The 24,763-nt window shown below is 39.4% G+C and overlaps 1 protein-coding gene across 6 annotated transcripts in view; it reads right to left on the bottom strand.

Moving 5' to 3' along the window:
• The window catches only part of UBE3A (ubiquitin protein ligase E3A), a 53,231-nt gene extending 28,718 nt beyond the window's left edge, over positions 1 to 24,513 (bottom strand). The window contains exons 1-7 of one of the 6 annotated variants that reach the window (XM_059492864.1): positions 24,171 to 24,513; positions 20,417 to 20,506; positions 14,954 to 15,021; positions 7,327 to 7,473; positions 6,603 to 6,721; positions 5,880 to 5,961; positions 3,244 to 3,288 (exon numbers count right to left, since the gene is read on the bottom strand). In XM_059492864.1, coding sequence (XP_059348847.1) covers positions 3,244 to 3,245 — 2 coding nt within the window. In that variant the 5' untranslated portion in view covers positions 3,246 to 3,288; positions 5,880 to 5,961; positions 6,603 to 6,721; ... (2 more) ...; positions 20,417 to 20,506; positions 24,171 to 24,513. The remainder of the gene's footprint in view (positions 1 to 3,243; positions 3,289 to 5,879; positions 5,962 to 6,602; positions 6,722 to 7,326; positions 7,474 to 14,953; positions 15,022 to 20,416; positions 20,507 to 24,170) is intronic. The other 5 variants (XM_059492833.1, XM_059492872.1, XM_059492842.1 and 2 more) reach the window with 5 other exon arrangements.
• Positions 24,514 to 24,763: the final 250 nt, after the last annotated feature.

Below are 24,763 nucleotides of genomic sequence, written 5' to 3'. Positions count from 1 at the left end.
GTGCAAGTTTCAGCTTCAAACCTTGCATGCTGATTTTCCTGCTTCTGTTTAGCTAGAGTAAGAAGAGCAGTGCTAGAAAAGACAGGCTTCCAATAATAGCACTGCCCACACAGAGCCTTTAGAAGAGCCCTGCACACCAAACTGCCAAAGAGTCCACCCACAGCTGGAGCCCAGCCCTTTGTTCCAGCAGTGCTGTAACACCTTTTGCCTGCCTCAGCCTCTGGCCTCACAGCAAATGTGGGTCTGGCAAACATGCCTGTGTATAGGGCTCACATTTTCCAAACCCCACTCTTTCCAGTGCGGTGTATCCCAATAGTAGGGGTGGATTGTGAGCTCTGCTTGGACCATACTGGTTTAACCCAAGGGACCTTGCTTCCCACTGTGTATTCTAGATCCAGTGTGATTCTGGGAATATCATGTGCTGACAAAAGCGTGACATTTCCTCAGAAAGGGCAACCCTGAGAACAGAAGGTCTGTCCTGGCTATATGGAGCAATGCAGGAAGACAGGGAAAGGGAGCAAAGAACACAGTCAGCATCTATCTCGCAATCTTGTCTCAGAAAAATTGTCTTGCTACAGTCATATTAAAAAACAGATAAGGGTTTCAAAATTGCAAAGAATCCCATCCTCAAAAGCAGAGAGAAGGAAAGATGAAAGCACAGAAAGCTGTATGAAGACAGTCATACCTTTGCTTGATAAAAAAAGTCAGAAAACACATGAACATAAAAGAAGTTACTGTTAAATAATCAAATTATGTGATTTAGTGCTAAATCACACAGGTTTTAAAAAAGTTATATGAATCGAAAGGGAAAGTCAATGGAGATGTGTGACAGGAGCAGCCAGAAAATGCTGACCTTAACAATTCTAAGATAAAAGACTTGTAAATCTGAATCAGCACCAAGATGTTCATGTTCATCACATGGAGACCCAGAATTTGAAAAACCTGGGATAAGCAAGACTTACCTATGCAAAATTTTGCTGTGTAAGAATCTGAATATTTTCTTTAAATTTCTTTTCATGCAAACATGTGAAACATATATGACTATGCTCTTGGTATGAAGCTTTGCAATTCAAAACATGGAAATAAATAAAGTAATTACATCAGCCAGCCAGAGCAAAACCAACCATTCATTGTGCAAACAAAAATCCACTTGCTTTAGTCCCTGCATTTACTAATGAATTTTAGGCATGTAAATAACATAGTAACTATTTTTAGCAACACAGCAGGCTTGCAGGTCACAACTCTACCATTCAACCTGCCATTCCACCTTATGTGGCAAGAGCAGCTATGCAGAAGAATTGCAAACATTCTCTGTAACAGGTGTAGTCCATATCACATTGTGATATAGATCAAAAAACATTTAGTTTTGCAAATATACTGCATAACTACTCATCAAATATGTGAATTACTACAGCTTAACTGGCTCATATTTATTTTAGACAGATAGCTAAAATTTATGAAGTCAGGGCCACTCTGATTACTGGTGTACATAAAAAAGAAAAAGTATTCAGCTACAACACAGAAAAGCTTACTACTGTAATTTTTTTTTGTTCGGCTCTTCTTGAAGGCTTCTTGAAGGAAGATAATTCACACACACACAAGAATTGTTAAACTTCTAAAAGGAAAAAAACTTTACTGCCTTTTCCTTCTGATTTATGCTAGGTTGTTAAAGTCTTTGTTTCACACCAGTCTAGGTGAGTGATGCTGATACATCTTTGCTTTAAATACATAAAAACCATTAATCCAACTGGTAACATCCAGAGTGGACTATAGCCAGCCTGCAGCCTTATTTCCTCTGTTTGGCTAAGACAGGGAAACTAAAGGACATAACTTGCTGCAGGAACAATAAACCACAATGCAGCATGGGCCACTACTGGAGCAGGAATAAGAGATTATGGCAGGGCTTTTACCCTGTGATCTCTAACACAGCAACACACAGAGTCCACACACCAACAGGCAGTCACCTTTCAGGTCAGGCTCCCTTGCATTCCTAAGAAAGCAGCTGGACAGCACTTCTGTAGCAGATGGTATGAGTGAGGGAAAAAAAAAATCTGTCATACCAGGAGAATTGCTTCTCCTAGTGCAAGAAAAGGCTTCACTGCAGCGAATTGCTCAGAAAAGCCTTCACTGTTTCCTCCTCCTCATTTTTTAGGTATGCAGTCCAACATACGGGGGGGGGCTCACTGCAGTTTTGCTCCTCCTTAAGTTGGGCAGCTACAGCTGAGAAGTCCTTGAGCAATTCACACTATGCCACTAGGCTGCAAAACATCCTGAAAATGGCATCCAGCTCACGGCATGTACAACGCTAGACTGCTTGGGGGAAGGCGTGAAGGAGACAGTTTAAGGTCAGAGAAGAAGTTCATGGCAGAAGAGAAATGAACCCAGATCCTTTGAAGCCTCAGACAGCACACCAACTACTGGGCTACATTCCCTCTATTATTTTGGAACTTGCGCTGTTATCCAGAAGAGCAGTTTGTGGTTTCCCTGTTTGAGTTCTATGACAGGACAGTTTGAATAGCTAGAAAAGAATTTTGTTTGCTAACTCACAGAAGAATAAAGTCTCAAAAAACTCTTTTTGTTTTTAAATAGTCGTCTAAATTCCAGCAACTCCTTTGAATTTTGAATTCAAATGAACATTTCAATCTACCACAATCTTGGTTTTAGTTCATCCTGGCTTCTAACCTAATGAAGACAGTTAAAAAGGTTCAGACCTGTCACCAAGATGTTCTGTGGTTTAGCAAAAGAGAGCTAGTTTTCTGTTTCTAGAAGTAACTGACATATAAATTCACCAAATTAAGTCACAATTTCTTTTTCTTAGTTCAACAATCCATCTACCACAAGAGATACCAGCAGGTATTGTGCCTTAATACTGAAGTGTCTTCAAAGCCATGCAAGATGTTAGCGAATGGCAGGTAGCAATTACATCCCTTCTGTGAAGTCTGAATATAGGCTGTAAGATTTTTGACACTGTATTATGCTACCATCTACTGGTTCACATTAAATTAAACCTCTGAACTTTCCCTCCAACTCATGCACTCTCCAAACAAAAAAAAAAATAAAATTAAAAATCAGTTTCTACAGAGGCTTAAAATTGCAAAATATTAATATGAAATTTGCTAAGGTAATTTCACAGTTCTACTCAGCTTTTGTCTTCTTTTTACTAAGCAGATGCAAGAGTGACTGTTCTACATGTTTAGAACATTTTTATCAAGACAAACCAAACTCATCCAGTCATTTACTTACATTCGGCTAGTTTCAATGTTCTCAGAGTGTGGTTCTCCTGGTGATCTGCAAAACCAGACAGAAAACCTTAAGCACTGCCTGTTCTTTTAAGTCATTACAAAATGAAGTTTTGAAAGATGGAATGCAATGAGTGTATTATTGCCACTAAAAGCATCAACATTTTCATACTTGCAGATTTAACTTCTCAAACTCTAGAATACAGTTTATCACATAAAACATGATAGTATAATTAAGCTAAATTTCCCTAAGCAGGAGAGCACTTTTTCCCCGTGCTTATGCAACAGGAGCCATTAGGGGAGAGCTCTGCTGGCAGTACTTCTGCATTCAGGCTGCACAGTGCTCCAGTTCTGGGCTAATTCTTCATAACCACTTCTGCAACCAAACGTGTACTCAAAGATTATCAGTGATCAACTGCAACCAACAAATTCTCTACAGAGCTGGACTTTAAGAAATAGCAGCTAAGAAACAGGGTCCAAAAGGATATCGAAACAAATCTCTTATCTCTCTCCACCTGAATTTATGGAGCTAATCTCACAGATTTCTGTTTTCTTCAACCCAGCCAAATTCAGAATTAAGTGTTATTGCCTAGCACAAGCAGCACCTGTGTTTAGCTTGGCAACCCCACTGACTTAATTTACAGACTAATTCAATGGGTATAGCTCCATACGAACTTAAAGTAGACTAAATTATAGTCATTTAGCTCCTCCTTATTCCCATCTTCCTTAAGACAGCACTGATCCAACTGTTAATTTTTTTCAGACAGCATTTTTTTTCTCTCTTTGAGGCAGAACTTCCCCCTAGCCAGTGAGTTTGTAGCCAGACAAGCCAGAAGACAAGACAGTCTTGAAATCAGACCTTATGGAACCTTTGCTTGGGAACAACCTTTGGTACAGTTGCCCAGTACTGCCATGCTGGAAATACTGTGCAAGGAGTGGAAACAAAGCACAGCCATTACAGTAAAACTCCGCAGCTTAGATGAACAAAAATGTCTTTCATGACAGCTCTCTAAAAACAGAAGTGAGCTAAAATCTGCAAACAGAACTAACTTTTTAGGTTTCACCAGAGTCTGCTGAGAGACTTCAGTTAGGACAGCTAAGCAGATTTTCCCACAGCTTTACAGGAAAAAAAAAATCAATATTTATAGCTATGCAATTTCTAAATTTCTCTATTTATTATAAAACTGTCTATAAGATTCTAAATGCTATTGGAAATCTCCACATGTAGTCTGATGCATTCCTTTTTTCCTGCTTCATTGTGCTATTTTACTGGATGGTCTCTCCTACTAAAGTTTAGACTGCTCTCCAAACACACTACTAAAATTTCAGTTACTTTTCTGAAATACCAGATCTTAACAACTTTTTGGATTCTACTAAACAGACCCAGTGCCTAGAAGGCATTTCTGGCAGACAACTTATAATTCCCAGGTTAGCTGGATACTGTGTGGTGACAGATGATGCAAAACACAGGAAATTATTTGTTTGTATTTCACTAACTTATAAAATTTAACAGACACTAGGGACAGAATTCTGAACTTCCTATCCAACTAATATTACACTCATGCTTAAAATGCAAATACTCTTTAACTGGAAAATAACATAAAAACTGCCCAATCTCAAAATTTGGCCTCTATTTATTACCTCCAAATTACATTTCCCTTACTCATTAAATTCAGGACTGACAAGGCAGTTGCTGACAAAAATACTGCTCAGCAGCAAAACAAGTAAGAATTTCCTTTTAACTCCAGTGACCAAAGAAAGCCTCTAAATGCTTAGTGAAAAGAATCTCAATTTTTTTCCCACTCATTCACCAGAGCATTTAAGTGTTAGAAGCTGGAATAGAAGAAAGACATATGTTTATATTCATACTGGTTAGCTCCTCTATTTACTTCTAAGACTTTAGAAAATGGTAGCAAAATGTCTGGACATTTAAGGCTTTGCTTTCTTAATTCCAGTATTGGGACATACAACACATTGAGGATTTGGGAAAGAGTAGTGCTTTTAGTTGCTACGAAAATACAAAGGAAATAGTGGTGTTAAAAAAAAAAAAACCATCAAGAATACCTAAAGCCTTTCAGCCTTTAAAATAAACAGCAGCATGAAGAATTACAGAAAAAGAGCACACTGGCATCTAAACTGTGCATATAAAAAAAGCAGCCTGGTGATCTGCAATACAGACATGAAAACAGCTAGCAGTATATCCAAAATCTTTTCCTATCCTCACTATTTGTGAGAATATTATTAGGGCTGTAAAGAGACAAAGCAGTTAGGTATATGTTACTCAAAAAAAAAAGGTTGTGTCTATAAGATAAACAATATAAGAAAAAAATACCATCTAGTTGGGTCAAAAAAGGTTTAGTCCTCTAAGGTAAGTGGTTCTGCAGAACACAGGATGAAAATTCCTTCAGCTTATTGTTTTCTAAAATATGAACAGACCTACTATAACTATGATTTGCAGAACAATTAATGGATATATTAATTCGATTTTAGAAGGTTTCAAATGACAACATAAGCACCTCATAAAATGAGCTTTCAATACTCAGTAAAATGAAGTGGAAGATCAATCTCATTACAGGAATTGTACTTGTTTGCTGAGAAGCTATTTATTTTGCAATACCCAATTGTTTACAAACAAGATACCTTGTTATTTCCCGTGAGCAGGCAACAGTATTGAAAAACAACTATATAGTACGGCAAGACGTCCTTTCATCATGCTTAAAATCTGAAACAAGAGTTCTGTTCAGAGAAAATCTCAGAGCAAATGCTCTTAAAAATTTCAGCTTTCAGTTAGATTGTAGATACTGATCATAAGACAACAACTAATCTGAATACTGCAGTATGAGCTCACAAATTCAAACAGTGGCTCATTTCCAATAACACAGGGAGCAACTTCTCCATTCTATAAGCCACTCCTTTAATTTCCAGTGTACCTCTCTAGATGAGAAAAGTAATGGTATGAAAGCTCACACACACTTTAACATCATCAAGCCATCTTGATAAATACTTCAAAACAAAAACTGCACACATGCTTGGACAAGCATGCTAAACAGTTTATACAGAAATTCAGTATGACAGCAAAATCTACCAGGGACTTTTAAATGATAGCATTGTTCTTAAGAGGGATATCATGGAGCACCACAGCGTTTGCTTGTATTTTAAAAAGCAGGCAAGGGCAAACTGAGGGAGCGTTGAAATCCCTGTCAGCAAGAGTGTGACTCAACTTTGCCAGCTGACTTATCTAAAACAAACTGTAACTTAATATTATTTATAAAACTAACTTCAGGCCATACAAATTAAATACCTTAAAATAAACATTATAGTAGAAAAACTCTTGAGAAACAACCTGATATGCTTTTTGCTTACCTTTTACAAGCTGTGGCCATTCGGTGACATCAGGGTGATCACAATTTTGAGTCACTGATCAAAACCGAGTTGTCGCACCAGTCCTGTATCACGCTGAGCTAAGCATAAGCTTAACAATTCTAAATAAGCAAAAATAATGTAGTTAAAAGTTCTTAAAAATTATTTTTAGCCAATTCTCTAAATAAAAAAATAATAAAAAGAAGAAAAATATTGATGCTAAGCATTGTTTTATCAGCGAGATTAAGACATCCTTACATTCATTTATTGTATGGCATTTGAACTTCTAGAGTAACTCACTACAGTACAATCAACTGATAAACTTGAAAATTCAGCAACATATTTTTAGCCTAAAAAACCAAAAGCCATACCCATCTCTTGGACCAGTGCAAAACATCCAATGTCAAGACAACAAGGATTCAAAGATCTGGAAGTGTGTGCATAAATATGAACTGTAATTTGTAACTACAATAAAATTCTGGTACAAGTGTTGCTGCTACAACTTGATTAACATTGTTTCTTATCAAGCAAGGCTCTGTTGCCAGGGGAGCAACAAAGTAACCTGAACTTTGTCGTGTGCCTCTCCCCAAAAAGAATTAAGCTATAGATAAGTAAAAGTTTTAGAGGAGCAACCTTTGCTATCTGTGGTAAATCTTTCAGCTTCTTTGCTCCATTTTTATCATGTGTCCTCTCTCCTCTCCCTTAAATTTTCAAAAGTATATTTTACCTGTCAATTGTTTCCCGTGATCTGGCTCCACTGGTATAAATGGAAGGGTTGGTCCTTTACTTTGTCACGCAGGTGGCAGCCAATGATCACTCAGCAATACTCGTGCCCAGAGCGCCCTGGGACCACCCCAGCTGATTACTTCCATGGCTGAAAAGGAACCAGTTAGTCTCTTACCTACTGCTATTATCTACTCTAAACTAAAGTTAACGGATAAAATATTTCCAAACATAATCCTCAACACTCAATTCATCCCATTCTCTCTCCCCCCCAGGCTCCTAAGTGCACTGGAGAAAGCCAGAAAGAAAAAAAGGTCTCTGAAGGAGAATCGGATGACAAACAGCATTCACTTTCTGCTAATATAAAGTTTTGATAAAAATTGCAATGTTAATATTGTATTTAGCAAATAAAAAGTCATCTCACTTTCTCTTTAAAGCAGTAACTATGAAGACAGACCTCTATATAGTATACTGAGAAGTTTATTCCTGTGGTAACCCAGATGAAACCCCACATTTGCAGGTTGCCATGCAGCAAAAGCCTCACACAGAATGAAGGTGCACAAAGCTATTGATGGCACAACCACAGCTCTCTGCAACACCTGCAGACATAACAATCTGGTGCAAATACTAAGAGAGCACATCAGACAGCTTGAAATATTTAGTAAAAAACATTTATTTCTTTACTGCACCTTCTTTTGTGCTTCAGTCCAATGTATTACAAGAGTATTACAGTAAGATCTTAGCAAGGCTCATGATTTTCTAAAGTTTGTCAGAAAAGCTGCCCAGTTTTGCCAATCTACTACAATTTGCCATTCTGCCACAAACTCTGACCAGAACAAAATTTGTCTTAGTTTCAGAATTATGCTTATTAGTTTTATCATTCATTGAGATAGGTAAAGTGCCATCTGTTGATTTTAACATCAGCAATATTTAAGTGTTCTCATTGTAACACAAATGCAGTTGACACAAGGAAAGTAAAAAAAAAAATATAGGCTACAAAAATCCCCAAAACAAAACAGAGGTTCTCCAGTACCTATGTTTCATGGGTGTAAATTGTCAAAGTTCAACTGAGTCAATTCCAGGAACACAGAACAATGATTAAAAGCCAGTTGGAAAGGTTCCTCATCTGTCAACATTACAGAGCAGGGTAAAGACTTTCCATTTAATTTTTGTGACCATCAGCTGTACAGAAAGGCAACAACCCAAGATGTTGATGCAAAACTACGAAGCTGTAAAACACTACTCTGCTTATGACATTCTGATTAAGATCTGAAAACTTCCACTTTTAGGCAAGCCTTAGTTTTGAGGAACCAGATGCTTATTCTAACACTGCTTCTAGCACTTTGCCCAAGTAACTTTTAGTACACTGATCAGAGGACAGTGGTATAATCACTAAAGCCTCATTGGTTGGGAAAGCTGCATTCTGACTACTCTAAGTATCAGCTCACACTCTGGAGTGTGCCTGGCCAATGACTCCCTACATAGACTTGGTCCTACACCACCCAGACTATTGACAAAAATGTATTACTGTAGTCTTCCATCAAATGGAAGCATGATGGAACACCAGGCTGCCATCAACCTTAGTAAAACAAAGTTTTACTGAGGCTCTTTCATATGGGAGAAGTCATGAACGTGACTGACAACAGTGACACAGCACATGAAGTGCTGGTGCTGGATTCAAACACCACTAGATTTTGGAATGTTAAAAAATATACTGGCAGCTCCACAATCATAGTCAAGACAAGCTTATGCCAAGGCCTGATCCAGATCCAACTCTGTTAGTCTCATTTACCACACCGCCAAACATAGTATCCAACAGCAGTTCTGTGATGGGAGGAAGGGTCTGAACTGCTGCAAATCTCACTCATCTGAAGTAAACTCATCTAAGTTTTGTTGTGAAACTTGTACCTACAAACTGAATTTGTCATGGGTCAGAGCTTTGAGTCAGGTAGTTTCAGCATTTCTGATTTGTTGCACAATAACTTAAACCTAGACTTACTGAATTGTGATCTAAAATTCTCATAGTCCTCTTCATCAGTCTAGATGCAAAAAACCTTAATGAATAATTTTTCTCTTTTATCTCCTTCTCATCCTACCTTTCCCACCTATCCTTGCCTTCACTCCTATGGGACAGAATATGATTGGCAAAGATTCCCTAGCACAGATGAAAGAATTAATTTTTCTAAAACCTTACTCATTCATGCATCAGCAGAGTAGTGTCTGCTGGCAAAGAGACCAGCACGCTGGAACACAAAGTGGGTGGTGAAGGGGACTGCCATCAAAGATTTATTCTGAATATATTTCAAAGGACATTTGGCTGCTTGATACAAACAAGGCCACAAAAACCTCCAACCTGGTTAAGAGAGTCAAAAGATGCTACTTGATTAGGAAAGGAAAACTACACTAATGAATACACTAAGATCCTGGAAAATGGTATTATGAGTTGTGAATTGGTGTAAATCAATGGCTTTTCTGTCACAGGAATTTCTCTACAAAAAACCTCCTCTGTTTGTAACTTACCTTACAGAAGATAGAAACAGCAGCCCCAGAGCAGATATTTATTCATATTACTCAAACAAATTTCTCTGGTCCTAACTGTTATGATCAGCATGGCTTACAGCTTAGGCTTTTACAGGCACACTGAGCAGCTGAAGATTTGAAAGGAAGTTTGTGCCTATGGAGTGTGCCCAAAAAACCCAAGATGTCTGCCACGCTCTTTGGGACTGGCACATCTGTGCCTGCCTAGTGACTATTTACTAGAAGGAGAATCAACTAAGGCTGCAACTACACCTATTACAGATAGCAAGACGTCTTCATGAAATTATGTATCTGAAGAACTTTGTGACTTCAACTAGCCCTCATCAAAAAGGAACGGGATAAATAATGTTTATGCAGTGATTTATAATAACATCTATTTCTCCAAGATGGCACAGGTGAATATTTTCTTAAAAGTATGTTCCTCTCAACTCAAGGAGTTAAACAGTGAGTGAAAGAACAAGATGTCAGAAAGCAAGTTCAGAAGCATCAAAAGGGGCTAAAAGCAACTTTCTTCCATAGTTTGATGAAAGGTATTGGCACATGTCCATAAACCTTGAAAGTCTACAAGCATGAGGCAAGAACAGGTTCCCAACTTCAACATACAGAACCTAAAGCCACATCCTGGAGATTGTAAGTACTTATTTGTCAGCAACCAAAAAAAAGGCAAATAACTTTCAGGTTGGAATAATTTATTTGAACATTGTTACCTACATGGTTTCCCTAAATCTGCTACTATCCTTGGGTTATTTGATGGTCACCTTCTGTGAGAACAATGCAGTCTGGCAGTTGACACACAGTATCTGAGGCCTAGGAAGATCCCCTAGAGGATGAACACTTTCCACATTTAAACTATAACCTCTGATTGCCTCATTGAAAGAGTGGCACTTGTAAGAATTTAAGTTTCCTTTACAAAGGAATTTTAACTACCTACCCAAGTAATCTTTGATCCAAATTTAATATTCTCTTTTGATCTATGATGAAAATAGGGGTAATCCACTGTACAATGAAGTACCACAATCTACCTTACCTTCCAGTACCAGAATTTTAGTTGCTTAATTAAATACAACCATCTCTCTCAAGAATATGCCACTAAAGACAGCTTTCCAAAGTCTTCTGAAGAGTCCTTATGAATGCTCCAAGAATGAATTTAAATATTTCCAGAATGACTTTGAGTACCACAACAAAACAATCATCTATACAGTAAGAAACTGACACCTAATAGGAGAGTGGGCCTTTTATAACTTGAGTCAAATGTCCTGGAGAATATTCACCAAACCCCTAAATTCAATCTTAATTGTCATATACAGAAAAGAAAAAATAAAGTAATGCAAAAGGCATGTTTGAGCCTATATTTCTTTATAAAGTTGGAAGTACAAATTACTTTTCTTGCCTGTATGCTGCTTCCAATGCAGAAAACATAAAACGTAAGTTTTCTTCATCTAATTAGTAGGCAAAATTATTACTGATTCTACAGTAAATAAAACAGCCACTAATACAACCTGATCATATAAATCCTAATGGGGCCAAAAAAAGTCCCAACCAAACACTAATAAGGCCTCTATATGATTTTTTTTCCCACTGCCTGGTAAGCTAAGCAATTCAACTAGTAAAAACTAATGCAAAATCACATGAGTTAGAAAACCAAAAGAATTGGGTTGTATCCTGGAAAATGCCAACCTAAAGTGACTAAAGCAGTCACAACTGATGTACAAGTGTACACATGCTCCCATGTATTACAAAAAGAATGACAGATATGGCTCATGAAGGGTCCCTGGCACAAAGCATTCACATATCTTCCAAACTTAAACCCAGTTCTCCAATTATTCAGTACTCCTCAAAAGTGTTCCAGAACTAGTAGAAAAGAGCCACAAAAACATCATGAAGATAGAAGAAAATGCCTTGTGATTAGACAATGAAAAGAGTTCAAAGTTAATTAAGCCTATCAATATAGATATTGGAAGAAACTAAGTCTTCTCATAGCACAAAAAGAATACATGAAGATCTTCTAACTGAAAGAATGCACATAAAACCATCATTAATAGAAACTGAAGGCCCATAAATTCAATTAGAGCAGGAACATAAGTAGGAGAACAATTAACACGAATAAATTATTTGGGATGGGAATCTGAATTTGTTACTATCTTTAAATTAAAGATAGTGCTACTCTGGAATTTAGATTTCAATAAAATCACAAGTTACTGAATTTCATAAAGGCAGAATTTTGTGTATCTCAGTACAAAGAGATCAAACATAGACTTACATAAAAGCTCCATCCTATAATATCTGTATACTTACTTCGCCTTGATTTCAATACTCCCCACTGTACTGGTTTTGGCTGGAATAGAGGTAATTTTCTTTACAGTAGCAAGTGTGGGGCTGTGTTTTGGTATTGTGTTAACACAGGGTTGCTTTTGTTATTGCTATTCATGTTACAGCTTTCATAGAGTCAGGGCCTTTTCTGCTCCTCACCCCACAGGGAGGAGGCTGGGGGTGCACAGGGAGTGAGGAGGGTTCACAGCTGGGACAGCTGACCCCAGCTGGCCACAGAGACATTCCATATTATAAGGCATCATGCTCAGTGTATAAAGCTGGGGGAAGAAGGAAAAAGGGGGAATGTTCAGACTTATGGCATTTGTCTTCCCAAGTCACTGTTACCTATGATGGAGCCCTGCTTTTCTGGAGAGGACAGAACATGTGCCTGTCCATGAGAAGTGGTGAATGAATTCCTTGTTTTGCTTTGCTTCGTGCACAGCTTTTGCTTTACCTATTAAATTATCTTTATCTCAACCCACGAGTTTTCTCACTTTTACTCCTCCAATTCTCTTCCACATCCCACTGTGTGGGTAGGTGAGAGAGTAGCTGTTGGGTATTTAGTTGCCAGCTGGGGTTAAACTATGATATCCATAAATCAGGGAGTAACAGAAAAATACCTAATGTTTGCTCCCATTCCCTCCCCTCAGGCCAAAACCTAGAGGCCTGCATGTTATTTCTACTTTCTAAAGCTGCTCCTGCAACTTTGGACTCTAGATTTTGCCTTCAATATCTGGTTTTGGTTTAATATTTCAGTGAGATCATATACATATTTTGTTCACCTTTGTAAAAGTAGGAAAGATCCAAAATTATCTTTAGCTTCTGTGCTTTACACTTAGACCACAGGTGATTTTTTCTTTCCACTACACACACCCCCCTTTGGTTTTTTTTTTTGCAGCAGAACCACTTGTTTCTATTTCAGTTACATTATACCTGTTACTTTAGGCTGCCTCCAAAATGATACACAGCTATGAACAAAAAGCCCTTTTTACACCAGCAGGTGAAAATCCAATCCACCTATTTAAATGTCTTTTACTAATTCTTTTATTGACTACTCATCATGTTAAGTTATTTTGCAGGTAAGTTTTACAGCTTCACTTCAGCTTTACTACTTAAACTTTTATTCCATCTGTCCTTTTGCTTATCCTCTATTTTGATTTCCTTTGCCACCCATCTTTCATGCTGCCTTCCATGTAAAGCATCTTGCTGCTCACCAAGTTCTTCAGCACGTTTGTTTAAATATAATTGATATTAAAACTGAGCAACCATGCAGCTCTGTAGTACGACATTCAGCTTTTCTGATGTTCCATTAGTATTTATCACTAACAATTTGTGGGGATTAGAGGGCAATTCTTCATCAACTTATGAAGCACATACCACTACAAAGACTCTGCATACATACAGTGGCAAGCAGCTAAACATCCAGAAGAAAAGCAGCCAGCAGGCATAATGGCAATAAAGAAATAATGGCTTAGGTTTGAAGAAGAGCCATCATACAAAGAACTGGTATTGACACTGGAGAGCAAGAAGCAGGTGGGTGGTCCCAGTGGTGCTGTGGGTGCAAAAATGAATATACACTACCTGCCAGATGCCTGCTAGAGTAAAGGACCAATCTATACAATTCTCTCAGGAACATCTGGATTGTGACAATGTAACATTGTAGCTTTTTGAGAGACTTACAATTTTTAATCAGTACATACTACAGCTAAAGTTTCAGCTTAGAATTAACAGTTTTATTAGAGCCTGTCTATAGTTTCCTATGAAACAGAACTTAAAAAGACATCAAACAACTGTTTTGCAAATTTGAGATTTCAAAACTTTAAGTATATTTCTAAGTTAATTATCTTGAAAAGAAAAATCCAGACATAAACCCATGGCATAGAAAACTTGGATCAGCTTGCCCACAATTTAAGTGGTTGAAAGAGAAAGTACACACATGGCTTAGGAAGTGTTATTGAAATAACTATATAAAATATGCATATGCATTAACAGACCTATTTAATATGGCAGAAAATTTAACTCAATTGTTGTTTTTCTCAATGTAGTGGTGCTAAAAGTTCCAAAAATTCTCAATGTACCAAGTTGCAGAATTACAGAACTTAAAAAGACACTACAGAGTAGTGCAGTAATACCAGGTGTTACTAGAGGACTACACCAAAATTCAGTTAGGAAATGGCAAACAAAATAACTACAAGCTCAAGTCCCAGTCTTGCCACATTACACATACATACTTTTTAGCTGGCTGGACATTTAAGAGCCTAGACAAAAAAGAGACACCATGTGCCATGGGTTTATGTTAACACTGCTAAAAAAGATAGTATCTCTGTATTTCGCAGCATTCCTATTTGTAAACTTGACTTACACTGATGATCGCATAAATTTTCTGCAAGTTCTAAACTTATTTTCAAGTCATAGCCTCACTATACATATGTTCAGTAGCAAATTAAAAAACACACAGATCTTTCAGAAACACAGCAGTTCTTATCCAATCCATGGAGAAATAAATGGATGGTAGCAGCATGATGATGAGCTTGTTAAATCAAAAGGGAATTCACCAGTGTTATACCATAAGTATTTATTTTCCCCAAGAAAAATCAAATAAGTCAGTTTTCTAGAGAATTATGATTAAATAATAAATATAATAGTTAAAAAGGGAAAATTTAATGTGTGCTTCTTCCTGAATTAATTTTCAATCTTTTTTTAAATCTCAGTGAAGAAAAGTGTAATTATTTGTTATAACAATTATTAGCATACAAACAATGTAAGTGGAAACATAAACATACCATATCTTTCCAGAGCTGCAGAATCTTGTTCTTTCAAACTCTAAAATGGACTTCTACAGTTCTTGTACCTATAATGCAAAACATTACAATTCAGTTCCTGCACTATGCTTCACACTAATCTGAAGCTCCATACAACTTCAAGACAGTACATTCAGAAGTGTCTATTTGATTAGTCACAAATATGCAACTAAAGGAAACACAGAATCATAGAATATGTCTAGTCAGAAGGGGCCTACAAGGATCATCATATCAAACTCTCCACTTCTCACAGGACTACCTAAACCTAGACCATATAAAAATAAATCACACTTCTCATAGAAAAGCACAACAGAAAATAATTATTATGTTAGATAAGCTACAAAAGTGTGAAGTTCAAACACACATTTTTCCCCCGCAGTGATGCAATAGTTTTACAATTGCATTCATCCAGTTCATTATAAATACCAATTTCCTCTCTCCTTCCCGCCCCTTATTTTGTCCTTTTTTTTTTTTTCCTTTTCTTTAAGAACTGGCATTTATAATAAGAAAAAAAAAACAAACATTCAGGAGAAGTCACAGATAGAACCAAATCTTTGTTCTGGGTGCATCAAACTGCTGGAGTTCAGTATGCTTTTCTACAAAATCATTTTCAGAGAAGTCATATTTAACAAGGGACTAAAACATACTTTTCAACAAACACCTAAAAGCACAACCAGTCTCGAGGGAAAAGGTGACAGAAACAGACACATATGCATATAACTAAAGAAAGATAGGGGTCCTGGATTCCCCATCACTGAAGTTGCTCAAAACCAAGCTGGATGGGGCTCTCAGTAACCTGGTCTAGTGAAAGGTGTCCCTGCCCATGGATGAGGCTTGTAGTTATATTTTTTCTTTAAGGTTCCCTACCAACCCAAACCATTCCCTGATTCCATGAAATCTACTAACTACTTTCTAAAAAAGTTAGTAATTTGGCACAGAATATCACATTTTCAGCACTCTGAAGATTTAATACATAATTTCTTGGCTTAAAACTCTATTAACAACAAACAATTTCAATGCAGCTGATTTAGGCTGATCTCCAATATAGATCAGGGTTCCCACACAGGAAACCTCAATCTGGTTACCTTAATTACATTTCATTTTAGAAGATGCCAAACCAGCAAGAAATCATTTGGTGTCAGGGGCCAAATTCTTTATCAGGGAACTGTAATGGGGTGATCCTGGACCAGTTTTGCCACTAAAGCTCCAAGCACTAACACCGTGAGCACACTCTTTTGTATTTTAAAAAAGTTAGTTATACAGGGCAGCCTACAAGTTTTGTGAAAAAGGACTGCTATTTCAACAAGCAATTCTACTAGTTATGTAGCTTTCTGTACAGTTAGGATTACTGTGTTAACAATATGCAACCGTGTCAATAAAACTTTCCTACCATTCAGAAAAAAAACAGAAGAAAAATTCATCTAAATAACATGAGACAGTAACTGATGATTTTCATATTTGTAAGCAGCACTTCCACTCCATATCCACAGCAGAAATCCAAAATACCTTATATTCTACCAAAGAATAATTCTTCATTTCCTGTGGTGCCATTAGACAAACTCAGTTAGAAGTATTCTGACAAATGCAATATTTTCACACCTTGTGTTGCAGGACTTCCAGATTCAATGTATGCATTTGCTCCTCTACAGACATAGAGCAGTGTCATCTGTATAAAATTCTCTCATTCTCCTCTAAGATACAGAAGCACAAATTTTCAGTATGCACAGAGTAGGAGGAGAGCACCAAGTACAGCTTGAAAAACTATTGCAAATACATCTACCAGGGTTCTTATGATTATTGCCCAGCAACAGAGACAAAAAAAAAAGGATTCCCAAAAGAACTGAAGCTATGGAGTAAGGTAGGACTGTACAACTGATAGAGGAAACCAGACCACAAAGGAGGAGATGTAGACAGGTTATTTGCATAATAATACACAGAACAGAAGAGCAAATCCAGCAACACAAAACTGACGTTCCTGGACTTCCAGTTCTTCTCCTTCAGTTTCTCCCCAACAGCTACCACTAAGGCAGAACAGAGTTCAGCAGTCTGCTAAGTCTAAAGTCTACATTCAAAGGCTACATGACAACACGAAAGGAAATAAGGCTAATAAGTCTCTGTAATGCTTGTCTAAAAGGAATGAAAATTATTTCATGAATAATGTACTTCAACATTCACCTCCAGTATACTTAATTAGCACTAAGCCACATCTGCCTAAAAAAATGCAAATGACAATATGACTTAAAGCTTGGCCAACCATATTGTTTCCACTCCACATTAAAAAAAATCTCAATCCATCATATGACTAGAGCCAAAAAAGCTGCTTGTTTACAACTATGTCATGCATTTTCAATAATTCAGGCACACTGAATTATATTAAGACAGTAAAACACTGAATTAACCACACTGTTGCATACAGAATAACAAAGTATTTAAGAAATTAATTATAAAATACAAAAAATATTTTGCAACTCTCATGTCTGGCCCAGTAAAAAGTATCATGAAATAATCTCTATCAGGTGCTTAGATTATGTTTTATGTTTACGTCCTTCTTTCAATCAGATATTCAGGTTAGAGGAATCATGCAAATGGAGTATTTTTCTCATGGAAAGGACTCAATCTTTGCAAGCAAGAAATACCAGTGTTTCACAGAAGTGTTACATTCTCTCAGGAGCTCCCTTGTCCTTGAAATCTGATGGGATTCACAGGTTGTGGGGACTCTTAAGTATGTATTTCTATTGGCTACAATAAGCAATTTTTGCTACACCAGCTGAAACACAAAGTGTTGCTACTCAGTCAGTGTACACTAGTATACCTTGGACTTTCTAAAAATAAACCTGGGTGTACACACATAGTAAAACACAACATTCATCATCAAGACTTTGGACATGAGATTTCACTATGAAATAATAAGCAATCATTATCTGAGTATAGCTACACAAATAAGAAAAATGAAAGATTGTATTGGAACCAGAAATTCTGAGGTAGTGACAGACCTCTTCAGGATTAAGTTTTTGATTCCTTTTAAGAAAAAGGCAAGTAGCACATTGTAAAATAAAAATATTTAAAGTATTAGTTAGCTCAAACATACAACTAACCATAAAGCAAAAGCAAAACTCTTCTACAGCTATGATAGCCATTCTTGAAGTATGTTGACCTACGTCCCATTTGAGAAGTTGAGTTCCTTTAAGAGCCACTCCACCACCCTGTAACAGCCCAAGCCTGCAGAGCTGCAGCTGCTGGAGCCTGGGTCCCTGGGAGCATACCAGAGCAGGAGCACACAAGCAGTGCCAGAGCTTGGCTGCCTGGACAAGCCTGGCATCTCAGTGCCCTGCAAGCTTTGCAATACAAGAGAGATCACTCTTGTGCCTCCCCTGCACAAAGCTCCTAAGGGGTAAGGGAGAGGGTGTCTGTCATCCAGATCTCCTCATTTTATTGATTTCTTAGGTGTAATGATTATCAAGGAAGTAATAAAAAGTCCTAAAAGCAGTCTGCTAAAAGAAGCTATGAACGTGGTCTTCTCTATGGAGAGATGAACTAGCTTCACACCTAGAACTCTAGCTTGGTCAGAAGTCCTGTCACAGCCCTCAAACAACACCAGAATGAAACACAAACTATGTGGACTAATCATTGCCAGACCATTATGCAACAGCCACCAAACCCAAAAAGAGGTTCTGGAATTTTTTGCTTGTGATCCTACTGATCTATAGGCCACCAAGATCAAATTTCCTTTGGGTTTCAAACCACTCTTTAGTTTTTGATACTTAAATTTTGTCTTTAGTTGTTTAGGTCACAGCTTTGACATTCTGTCACATGAGGAAGGAACATGAAGGCACATGGAGGACAGGAAGATTTGAAGCAGCCAGCATGGCTTCACTAGAGGCAAGTCTGGCTGGACTAACCTAATGGACTCCTATGACAGAGTGACTGCATCAATGGACAAGGGAACAGCTACTGACATCATCTATTCAAACTTCTGAGGCCTTTGATAGGGCCCCCCACAGCACCCTTCATCCCAAGTTGGAGAGAGAATAGATGGGACTCTGGTGGATGACGAATTGGTTGGATGGCTGCACACAGAGGGTAGTGGTCATTGGCTTAATGTTCAGATGGACATCAATGACAAGAGGTGTCCTTCAGGGGTCCATAGTGAGACCAGTTCATCAATGACAGACAGTGGCACCTAATGTACCCTCAGGAAATCTGCAAACAATACTAAGCTGTGTGGTGCGGCTGATATGCCTGAGGAATGGAATGCCATCCAGAGGGACCTGGACAACACTGAAAAGCAGGCTCATGAGAACCTCACCCAATGAGTCCAAGTGCAAAGTCCTGAACCTGGACTGGCAACACCTGATGTCAACACAGGCCAGGGGACATGGGAATTGGCAGCAGAATTAATTACAGAAGAACTTGGAGATCCTGTTGGAAGGCCAGCCTTGTCCCAGCAATGTGTCCAGAATGTATCCTTGGCTGCATCAAGAGCAGCATGGCCAGCAGGCCAAGGGAGACCAGTCTGCCCTTCTACTCCTCTGAGACCCCACCTGCAGTGCTGCATCCAGGTCTGGAGTCCGCAGCACACAACAGGCATGGACCTGTTGGACAAAGTCCAGAGGAGGGCCACAAAAATTATCAGAGGGCTGGAGCAGCTCTCCTATGAAAAAAGGCTGAAAGAGTTAGCATTGTTCACCCTGGAGAAGAGAAGGATCTGAAAAGACTCATTGGCTTTTGTTTAGTACTGAAGAGGAACTTACACGACAGAGAAGGACAAACTTTTTACAAGGCCCTGCTATGACAGGATAAGAGGTAATGGCTTTTAACTAAAAGAGAGCAGATTAATATGATATCAGAAAGTAATTTTTTACAGTGAGGGTGGTAAAGCACTGGAACAGATTGCCCAGGGACAGGAGATGCCCCATCCCTGGAAATATACACAGTTAAGCTGGATGGGGCTCTAAGCAATCTGATCTATTTGAAAATGTCCCTGCTTATTGCAGAGGAATTTGAACTAGATGACATTTAAAGGTCCATTCCAACCCAAACTATTCCAAGTCTGTGGGGAAAAAAAAAAAGTCATGCACTCCATATCAAGCAGTCAATGGTACATGAGTTAAAGTTGTCCTATACCCACCACCACTGTAACCCACCTCTGAGTGACAGTCCCACTTCCATCATGCTACATAAGATAAATGTGATTCTCAGGAGCAAGTTATGTTAGTACACAGAGCATGTTTTTAAAGTTATTTGAATGGATGCAAACAGCAATGCTTTTCAATGAAAAGTACTGGGACAGCTACATACTGTGAATGCCCTTTTCAAGCCACCAGATCAGAAAAAAAAAGAATTCAAAGCTCTGCTTCACTAACTAGAAGTTTCTCTAAAAAACCCATATATACTTGTCCTAAGGAAATTCAAGTAGCTTCAAAAGAAGCAGATCACCCCTCTTACCTAAGACAGTGAAGTGAGGGTCCAGAAGGAAGCCACCCATTTAGCTCCACTCAGCAGAACAACTGCAGCTTCTCCTAATTCTTCAGCACTCTGTAAAACATGGGTAAAGAACCATGCAGGACGGTAACGGAAAGAGTATCGGTAAAGACTGACTTCCACCCCCTTCCTCCATTCAGCAGTTTGCATTATACAGGGAAGCAGGCTCAACCTATTAAAGTAAGTAAGAAGTAGTTAATGCTTCCTTTAAGAGATTCATTCATAAGAGTATTTGTTAGACAGAACTATAATAATATTTGATTCATAATGTAATTTTGCACCCAGCAAGTTATTTTGTCAATAAGCTCTATTCCTCCTAACCACAGGAAGGTGCAGCTATTCAAAAATAGCAATTTAAAATGCTATTTAGTCAGATGTTACATTGCCAAACCTGAATCCTGAATCTCAACATTATTTGATTTTCACATTCTTCCTATGAGGTTATTTTCCTGAAGAAATGTGTCACCAGCTGCTGTAGTTACTGAAGTGTTGCTTCATTGCAAAATGTTACCTTTAGACTGTATTTGCTGACTTTCTGCTAACTAACCAGATATGTTACACACATTACTATTCCTGTGTGAACCAGCTTTTTTCCAAACTTTAATTCATGGGCAACACAGCTTTATGAGTCCAGCAGGCACTGCCTGCTAATACAAGAAGTTACAGCAGTAAATGTTAAGGTCAAAATATTTAAGGTGACAAAATTCACTTAAACACAAGATTTGCCCACTGTTGTTGTCTCTGGGAACCAGCTATTGAGCACAGCTTATAGAACTTCTGGGAGTGGGTATTTTTTTTTTTTTAAGTAAACAACATAGTCTAGATTTTTTTCATTACAGACCCTGATAGCAAATGTATTACTCCCCTCCTTCCAGGTACAAATCAGAATTTGATTAGTGACAGAAAACCTTTTAAAACTGCTTCTCTAAAAAATTCGCAGCTACCTTAAATACACTGGATATTTCAGAAAACTTGTAAAACACACCTCCTTTGTTTAAAAATCAATAGATATTCATTAATTAGAGTGAAGACTTGGCCCACATTACCAGAAAGGAAGACTGATGCTGGAAATGAGATCTATGCCTAGATACTTTATGAATTATATTCCTTTTTCCCTCAATTGCATGTTCTATTTTTAAGAATTAGTGGCTTTCATCTTCAGGTGTATGAGTACACTGATGCAGGGAGGGAGAAAGAAATTTCCTGCATTTAAAAGAAGATGAATTCTCTATGGACATTCACTAAGTAAAGTAAAAGTAACAGAGAGGGGGGAAAAAATCATTCCTGCGCAGCAAAAATTAGGATGATGCATATTTACAAAAACATAAAAACTGATTAAATTCCATGGTAAGCGTCACATCATGTACTATACTAATTACTGTTCATAGAAAATGTTCTATGTTTAAACATGTTTACAATTAAACATGTTTATAACTTAAAACTCAACTCTGGTTAAGCAGAACCTGTGAATTCTGAGAACTGGTGAAGAATATGTCAACAAAGGACATAATCATAGTGAAACAAACATGATTTTATATTGTGTGTGCTGGGTCCTGGTGGTACACATGACATTCTATACTTTCAAAAGAGAAGTTAAATTATATGAAAAAGAACCAGGTTTATTTTCTCAAGTTGATTAAAACAACTGGGAACAATTTCCAGGTGCTCTAACAGGGACTCCAACAGACTGAGAACAACTCTAGGCATGTTCAACATATACACACAGTTTTCAATTCCATTCATAAAAGAATCATCCTTCCCATGTTTTTAAGCAACAGCAGCAATTACAAAAAAGGAAAAGACCAGAAGTCTGGTTTGTTATTTAAAAAAAAGGATCAAACCCACACAACTTCAGAGCTCTGAAGAGGACTTGGGACTGAAAAATTTAGGCTTTAAAACACACTGCTGTTCAAGCCTTTTTTTACCAAGCCACAGAAAGATACGCTGAAATAACCTCGAACAAATTAAATACTCATTTTGGTACCTGGCTTTTGTTTCTATATTCTTGGGAAATGCTCAAGACACTCCAATGAGGAGAAACAGTAAACACCTCTGATAAAAAAAAATGAACTTAATTCCAGCAGGAAAGATGCTACATTAAATAGCAAACACTTAGAGTGGAATGGAAGGTATTTGTAAAAGAGAGAGGAAGCATCTGTAACATTGTACAGAAATAATTTCAATTAAAAGTATCAGCTCTGTAAATGTAACTAGTGGACTAGTCTTTTACTACTTTTCAGCATTGAGTTGACAGAATGATACTGCACTACAAAGTGTATCTGTTTTAAAAGACAAACACGTGTGATAGTTTTCTCTGCATATCCATATCAATTTAGCAATACACATTTCATACTTTCAATTCAACACACTCAAACTGAGTTTTGCCATATTTTCAAATTTCTAAAAAGTACCTTCAATTGTTTTCACAATGAAAGGGCACAGCTATTCAGAGCCAACATCTAAACCAAGCAGTTTGTGAGAACTGTAAGCCCATTTTCCAACAATTTTCATTCTTATCAAGTAGTACTCCTCTCTCCCCGCACCGTAAGTGCCTAACAACACAGTACAACTCAGAGCTGGCTTCTCCTTAGCAGGTAATCTCTCTAACTGGATGCTATTTGCATGAATTAGGAACTTAATCTTATCTTTTAGACCTCTCCCTTTCAAACCAGTCAGCTAGTCAAAAAAAAAAAAAAAAAAAGAAGAAGAAAAAGAGAAAGAAGATAAATTGACAATACAATCACGCAGGTCCTACTTTGTTAAGAAATCAAAGCTAAAATCGGGTACAATTTTCCACTGAGAAACTTTCTGCTAGACATGCAAGAAGCATGGTAAAACCCCTCTGAGAAGCCGATTTCTCACAAGGCTTCAGATTTACAGATTCTTACTGAAGCAGGTAAGTTCCAAGCAGACAGAAGGACCATCCCTGAAGTGATGTGTAAAACACACGCTTAGTCCCAGAATTAGACCAACACATTACACAGAAGGAAACATAAGTATTTCCATTAATTGCAGAAAAAAGACAAGGAATAACTATAAACCTATAAATCACAGGTTCTTGTCACTTAAAGGAGAATTGTGAAACATGTTTTGTTTCTTAAGCAGTAGTAACTGCTGAATGACCACAACACATCAGCTTACAAATTTACAAATCAGCGGTAAAGTGAAACATCCCTTCCCAGAAATACTGTAGGTATGCTTAAAAACTGAAGCCCAAAAAGTCCTGCCGTCAGGAGCGACAGATCACATGTATCAACAAGGCGGCCTGCTCACAGGTTCAGATCCCACTCTTCAGAGGGTAACACGAGCAAAGTGATCAGACCCACTTTGTCAAGCGGGCCTTGGCCACTGGTTAAGAGACCCTCGCAGCACTTCCTATTCCCATTGCGACAGCACCGAGCCGTCCCATGCCCACGGCAGCCCCGAAGAGTAGGGACCGAACCGGGGAACTGAGGCAGGGGCAGGCTGGGTTCACCCAAGGTCGCCCAGCGAGCCGGGTCTCACGGGGGGCGGCAGAGGCTCGGAGCCGCCCGCCCGTCCGGCCTTCCCGGCGGCCCCGCACCCGTGCGGCTCACGGCGCGCAAGGCGAGGACCCCCGGGGCTGCCGCCTTCTCCTCCCCGGCGCAGGGGAGCTGCCAGGGCCGCCTCCCTCCCCTCCAGGGCCGGCGTGAGCCGGGCGCCATCCCCGCTCCCGGCCCTGCGCAGCGCTCACACCGACCTGGGCGCCTCGGCTGCTGCTCCCGGGCGCTCCTGCCGCCTCTGCCGCCCGGGCTCATGCGGGGGCCGCGCCGCACTCGGGGCCGGGCCGCGGGCGAGAAGGAGGCGCTGCTGCTGCCGGTGCGGCCGGAGCCGCGGCCTGGCGGGGCGGGGAAGGCGAGGCGGGCGGTCGGGCCGGGCCGGGCGGGCGCGTCTCCTCCTCCTGCTCCTGTGTCGGCCGGGCCGCGCTCAGCGCGAGCCCCGCTCCTCCATCTTGGGACAACGCGGATGTCGGCGCGGCGCAGGCTCGGGGCGCGCGGGAAGGAGGGAGGGAGAGAAGGAGGGAGGACCGGCCGCGTCCCGGCGTGCAGCGCGGGCGGGGGCGAGGCGAGGCGGCGGCGGCGGCGCGCTACCCGCCGCGGGCAACCATAGAGAGCAGCCGGGCCGCGCCTTCCGGCCGTGTGCACTCGCGGCGGCGCCCGGCGGAAGAGCGGAGCCGCGGCGGCGCCTGCGCGCCCGCGCGCGCGAGGCGAGGGCCGCCATGTTGAAAGAGGGCAGCGCGGGGCCGCGGGGTGGGGGCGCCGGCCAGGCGGGCGCACGGGGCGGGGCGGGGCG

The sequence above is a fragment of the Ammospiza nelsoni genome, chromosome 2 (assembly GCF_027579445.1).
Source record: "Ammospiza nelsoni isolate bAmmNel1 chromosome 2, bAmmNel1.pri, whole genome shotgun sequence".
NCBI classification, from domain to species: domain Eukaryota; kingdom Metazoa; phylum Chordata; class Aves; order Passeriformes; family Passerellidae; genus Ammospiza; species Ammospiza nelsoni.
This window is presented reverse-complemented; position numbering and strand designations above follow the sequence as displayed.